The sequence below is a fragment of the Helianthus annuus genome, chromosome 9 (genome assembly GCF_002127325.2).
Source record: "Helianthus annuus cultivar XRQ/B chromosome 9, HanXRQr2.0-SUNRISE, whole genome shotgun sequence".
Lineage (NCBI taxonomy): Eukaryota > Viridiplantae > Streptophyta > Magnoliopsida > Asterales > Asteraceae > Helianthus > Helianthus annuus.
Window position 1 is genome coordinate 42162082 of NC_035441.2, and position 6804 is coordinate 42168885.

Genomic DNA, 6804 nt, shown 5'->3' on the forward strand with positions numbered 1-6804 from the left:
GCATGAAAATGAAGTCAAAAACTCAGAACGTTATCTTGGTCTCGGTTAAGCCCGCTCCTCATATCTGCGCACAGATGACGTGTGATATAGGGTTGAAGTGAAGGCCTTTTTTGTTGACGCTTGGTGGTTGAGAGTTGAGACCAAAAAAGTAATTTGACATCATTTGGAACCATCGAAACTTAAACCTAGAGGTGCACAAAAAACCCAGTTCTGGACCCGACCCGGAACTGGTTCCTATCCTACCCCGAGGGTACAGACCAATTCCAGACCAGGCCGAAGAAAAAGGAATCGAAGCAGAACCAACAGAACCGGTTTCACCTCTACCCGGTCAAAACCGGATCCAAACCAGCCAAAATTGCAAAAAAAAAAAAAAAAAAAAAAAAAAAAACCGTCCAAACTAGTCAAAACTTGATTAAAAAAAAATAAAATAACCCGAACGAACCCGGAGGCCAGAACCAATTCCTACTAGGAACCAGTTAACTTTGTTGGTCAAAAACTGGATGCGATTCCTACCCGGTTCTGGTTCTAAAAAAACCCGTTTTGTGCAGCTCTCTACCTATTTGTTTATGGAAACTGTTTTATCACATGTAAACAATTAGAGATGGTAATAGAATTGGTTGTGATACTTTTAGTCAAACACCTAGGGCTGTAAATGAACCGAACGAACACGAACAAGGCCATGTTCGTGTTCGTTCGTTAAGGAAATTAACATGTTCGTGAACTGTTCACGAACGTATACCGAACATAACTTTATGTTCATGTTCGTTCGTTAAGGAAATTCAGTTGTTCACGAACAGTTCGTGAACACTGGTCTCTAACACAAACGGACGCAAGCAAATAAAAAAGAACGCAAACGAACATTTAACTTGAAAATAAAAAAAGAAAAATATTGTTATTCTTAAACATTAGATATAAGTAGTTAAATACAACTATCAAATGATAAATCAAAACACAAGAAGTCTAATACACCACTAAACGATGAATCAACTTTAACTAATTTAGACATAATTATCCCCAAAAATGTCTTAGCATGTCCAAATTTTAGCTAATTTAGAAAAAAATAGGGTTTTAAATTTTCAATATGTTTAGATAAAAGGTTTATTATTTATTATTTATTATTTTTTAATATAATCAAACGAACACGGACGAACGTAACCGAACATATTACCGAACGTTCACGAACACAGTCAAACGAACGAGACCTATGTTCGTGTTCGTTTGCTAAGCTAACCGAACGAAATTTTTTGTTCGTGTTCGTTCGTTAAGCTAATCAAACGAACATAAACGAACTCCCCGCCGAACGGTTCACGAACTGTTCGTTGAACGTTCGGTTCGTTTACAACCCTACAAACACCTAGTTTGTTGGCTTTGCCACACCACTTGTTGTCGATCACCCAGAATGCTACCTATCGATTGTTACGATGCAAAATGGTAATCGAGAGATTAAGAGCTAAAGAATTATAGAAGAAGAAGAATCACAGAAGAGAAGGAGATTACGCTCAAATCAATAGCTATTTATTCCTCATCACCTCCTACTTCCTAACAATGACACATAACCCCCCTATACTATTTACTACCTAACATCAATGTCCTTCAACAAAATTCAAGCAAGTATTACTTGGTATATGTCATTTACGTACTATGATATTATGTGGCAAACATTTTTTTATCAATTATAAATGTTAAATACTCATTCTAATACTCACATTTTTAATAAGGGAAAACTCCATTGATTCAATAGAGAAACTATTCTACTATATAAATGTTTAAAAATTGAAAATTTTTAAATGACCTACATGAAATGGAACGTATATGAATTTTGTCCAACATTGTGGGATCGGGGATGGATATACGTTTACGAATACTGGTTCGAACAGGAAACCACAGGGACAAGACAGAGAATACACACACAAACACAAAATAATATAATGGTATGCATTAACTAACATAAAACGCAGGGAAATCTAGATTTGATCCTTGAGCCAAACGGGTTTTATCGGCAATTTCATCGTCATTCCTACAGGCAGGTTACTGGGTTTTCCCCGAAACTGATGGGAGACCCGGGTTACTCTCGGTATACTCTGTTTAGTCTAGTGGGTGCCCCGAGAGCGCCCGGCATTGATTTCTTTTGGCCTTGCAAAAAAAATGGTATGGATTGGAATTGTTAATTTCAGTTGAGTGTGTGTGTATTCTGTGGAATTGTTAATTTCAGATATTTTTGTTTTGTTTTTTTTTTTTTATTTTATAGATATTTTTTAGTTATATATACACCTTTGCAATCAACTTAAAGTCTTAAACCAGCCTGTTTTAATTTAATTTCTTTTGATTTGGCACCAAACACATCCAACACAGTAATACCATTTCCTCAACATTTGCTCCATACAACAAAAAACTAAAATGTGGCAAGCAAACACAAAACCTGCATAAAAACCTGAAAGAGATGCACCATCTGTAGGTCTAAATATATCAAAACAACACACAATTATTACTTAAAATAGTGAGGTTCCCTTGCCCTTCTTGTCTCCACCAATTTCAAAATGCTTGCATCTCTACAAAAACCATACAAACACATAACTACAAACAGCACAAGTTTATAGTAAAATAAATGATCATTAAAAATAGACTAGCCGGTAACCTTGATCGGGTGTTGTGACACATGCTTGCAGCCTTGGCATTGCAACCTCAGGACAATCTTCTTTGTGGTTTTTGCCTGTTGGAAAGCAAGTTATCAAAATGCAAGTTTCTTATAATTAGTCAAAATGAGTTGTATTCTAATACTAAAAATCATTATAAACTGAAACCTTAATATAAAATAATTACAAACCTAACTTTAAGTGGAAACCGAAAGAAGATAAACATTTGTAGGTTACGCAAGCGGGATTAAGTTGTTATTAAGTATTATAGTTAAAGCAACGCATACACTGACTTAAGCACTGTCGTTTCCATAAGTATCTACCTAATTTGCTTTTGAATGACCATCTACTGGTCACATGAGTTTTGACAGTTAAAAGAATAACTTCAGCATTAACTTTTTATACACCGACTAAATTAAACTACATAAATCATTTTATATATGAAATTACAAACCTTACATTCTAATCCATATTGAAGTGTAGTAACTTGCCAAAAGGCTTGATATAAACGTTTTACGTTTTATATACATAAAATAACTCAAGTGGTATAAATCAAGACTTTAAATAATATAATAACCGTTACAAATAATTAGTGTATACATACGAGATGAAACAGTTTAAGTGAAAGCATATATTCCATATAATAATGCATTTTTACCTAAAATAATAAAATTTAAAGTAATAACATTGAAAAAGCCCTAGGACCTCCACAATTGTGTTATTCAAAGTAATTAGAGTATCATTGTAATAACTAGTAACCTAAGTTTTGTAATCATATCAAAAGCAATAGTAAGATATTATTTGCACATTTACTTTTTTGCCACCTCTAGCATAAACCACTACCAATCTCTAGCTAAACAGCAAGCATTCGAAACCTCAAAACAAACTCCAAAGAGTTAAAGAGTAAAAATCAGATTAGAGTTTTGACCTTCTTGTGAAAGACGGGCTTAGTTTGACCACCATAACCCGACTGTTTCCTGTCATAACGACGCTTTCCTTGGGCAGCCAAGCTATCTTTTCCCTTCTTGTATTGGGTAACTTTATGCAAGGTGTGCTTTCGGCACTCCTTGTTCTTGCAGTAAGTCTTCTTAGTCTTTGGAACGTTAACCTACAAACGAAAATACAAGCACATCTTAGAAACCACCTAATAACATATTACAAATGCCAAAATCCTTAAAACATGTTAAAGACATGATACAAACCCAGTAAGATGTAATAGATGGTTAACATTTCTATGTACTAAAAATTCATACTGTGAACAGTATTAATTCTTCGTTGGTTCATACGACTTTAGTTTATAGGCTTATAACATAATTGTTTTTATTTCATTAATTAGTTTACGTTTCTAACCTTGAACTTTAATAGAGTTATCATACGATCCCTGAACTCTAAAAAGTTTTTTGTATAAATGATTTACGTTTAAACCCATAAACTTTAATAGATTTATCCTATGGAAGTTTAATAATAATTTTTTTTCTATATACGATATATTTTTCGGCCCCCAGACTTTAATAGAGTTATTATACGGCCGTTGAAACTTAATAAAGTTAACCTTTTTTTTGTTTAACAAACATTTATTCTTTTATCTTTTTTATAAGGCTACGTGGTCTATACTAACCCTTCAATATACACCAGGTGACAAATTTAATTATTTTTTATTTACTTTTTTATCATTAAAGCCAACTTTTAACTCTAGACATGTTTACTTAAGCGTATTGATTGCTTATTTTTATCGCCGTTTAGATTATAGCTTGCATGGTCTACAATAACCCATCGATATATCATGAAGCAAATACACACTCGCCACGTTTGACTAGGCATGTGAGCCTAAACAAACTTACCACGTATACAAACGTAAGGGTGAAAGGGGTGGGTGTGGGGAATGATGCTGCAAAGTAGTTTGCCTCGTGGGAACACCGCCGCCATCAACCAAGTCACCGCGCAGTGACTGAATTCGGTGATTGTTCACCGCACAAGGGGGAAGAGGGAAGAGGATAGAGAGGGGTGTATAGTGGGCCCCACTCTCTTCCAACCAATCATACATTTTTCTTTTTTTTTTAAAATGGTTTGGGTGAACCACCCCTTGTGATTAAGGCAAGAGGGGAGTTGGAGAGGGAAGTTGACATGGCAAGAAATCAATGGCGGGAAATTACCCTAAAGAGGTGACCACCCCTCTCACCCTAAAGCTATTTATAAATACAATATAATATAAAACACAGGCAGAGCTCAACCTTTTTAATACAATCATGAACTCGAGCTCAAGCTTACACACAGACATAAATACAATATAATATAAAACACAGGCAGAGCTCCACCTTTTTAATACAATCATGAACTCGAGCTCAAGCTTACACACAGACAATTCACATCTCTATATGTTACCAAATTAAACAAATTTCATCCAGCTCAGTCACTAAGAATAAATACATGATAGAAACAGTTTTAAAAAACAAAATATAAAAAAGTTTAGAAAAACACTTTAAAAGGTTAAAAAAATCAAAAATCAACTTTTATTTTTATTTTAACAGCTTCTACATGTGTTTATATGCCAAAGCTCCGAAAATGTAAAATAAATTTCTATGTAACAATCAGTGGCGAAGCTTGAAAATTTCCACAGGGGTCGGAAGTCACCGGACCTAAAAGTATATACCTAAATATTCTTTTATAAAACTGAGGGGTCGAAAACGTATATACCTAAAAAAGTTTTATACGAAAGGCACATACATAACACTACTGAGCGAAAAATTATGTGGAATTGTTAAAAAAAAAAATTACTAGTCAAAACTTTTTTCCTAGTAAGCTTACACGGACGCAGGACATTCACATCTCTAAATGACACCAAAATCAAACAAAAAAAACTAAAACTAGATTTTAGCAAACAATACAAGAACACCTAACTTCCAAAACTAGAACTAGTTGACTTCAGCTACTTAAAAATCATATAACGTAAAAAACACAGGCCTGCAAATTAGGTCAAACACTTTCCACACTAAGTTAAAAACAATAACTGCAATTCAAAACCTAAAATCACACAATCTCGAACAATAATCATCAAAAACCGATCCGGAACAAGAACAACTAATCATAAATCATTCAAACTCGCATCTATAACGGTCCGTATTACAAATTAGGTCTAAATTTGCTCAGTGACTAAAAAGTATATAGATCGATACATGATACAAACGCTAACAATCATTTGGATTAAAATTGATTATCGAATTGAAAATTATGAGAGTTTTTGAGGATTTACCATGGCTGAAGATCTCCGATGAACCGAACTGCCGGATGAAAGATAGGAAGCAAGCACCAGTGTTAGGGTTTTGTGAATGTATGTATAGGTTATAAGTTTTGTTTCATTGGTAGGGTTTGGGCTAAAGGCCCATCTTAAAATGATATGGCCCATTTAAGCATTTCTAGGCTCTAGCCTTGTTATAGATGATACATTTGGTGACTAGTGAGATTCTTTGCGTTTCGGAGTGGGATTTTAGTCGATATCAGCTTGTTTTGTTAAAGTATCGGTATGATACTTGTACTTTGTATATCAACAAAAAAGACACGTTCAAAAGGTTATATGCATGTGTTTTATCAGTACCAATGTTGTTAGTACCAATGTTGTTCGGTCGGTGCATTGGTTCGGTTACGGGCACTCAGTGTAGGATAGTGTAGGATACGGTGCTAAAAATACTTTATTGCTAATAGAAACTTATTTCCGGTCACTTTTATGTCGCTATATCGATTTCTGATCTCTTTTATGTCGCCATATCGAGAAAATCATAAAAAGGAATACAGTACCAGTACCAATATAGTTTGACCAATATTGTTTCGGTTTGTCACGGTAAAGAACAAAAAAAAAAATCCACTATATTTACCCGTTCGATTAGAGGTTTTATCGAATCATAGATAAAATAAGCATATTACAACGGTGTATTCAATATTTTATATCATGTAACTCGGATAACAAAGAAGGGTAAACGATATAACTGTATATAAAAAAACTCAATGAATTTTGTATTACCATGTCGATAAAACTATAACATCGAATATAAAACCAGTGTCGATGTTCGTTCGAATAAAAATTTTACCGAATCGTAGATAAATATAAACACATTGCAATGGTATATTCGAAATTTGATTAAATGTCATATTATATTACTCAAACAACGAAAAGGAC

General features: G+C 34.0%; 1 protein-coding gene across 1 annotated transcript; it reads right to left on the reverse strand.

The window, feature by feature from the left end:
• Window positions 1-2340: 2340 nt before the first annotated feature.
• On the reverse strand, window positions 2341-6051 carry LOC110877507 (60S ribosomal protein L44). Its single transcript, XM_022125658.1, has 4 exons — window positions 5884-6051; window positions 3562-3741; window positions 2636-2710; window positions 2341-2549 (listed from the first exon to the last, which is right to left on the reverse strand). The coding sequence occupies exons 1-4, from the start codon at window positions 6034-6036 to the stop codon at window positions 2490-2492; spliced, it is 468 nt and encodes a 155-aa protein (XP_021981350.1). The 5' UTR covers window positions 6037-6051; the 3' UTR covers window positions 2341-2489.
• Between the last annotated feature and the right edge of the window lie 753 nt (window positions 6052-6804).

What these genes read in the sequence shown, in the direction of transcription:
- LOC110877507 (XM_022125658.1), bottom strand. Translation starts at nt 6,036, where the DNA reads ATGGGCCATATCATTTTAAGATGGGCCTTTAGCCCAAACCCTACCAAT. An exon ending in AGCCCGTCTTTCACAAGAAG is followed by an intron (nt 2,711 to 3,561) that starts GTCAAAACTCTA and finishes GCTTTCCAACAG; the next exon opens with GCAAAAACCACAAAGAAGAT. An exon ending in TGTCACAACACCCGATCAAG is followed by an intron (nt 2,550 to 2,635) that starts GTTACCGGCTAG and finishes TGGTTTTTGTAG; the next exon opens with AGATGCAAGCATTTTGAAAT.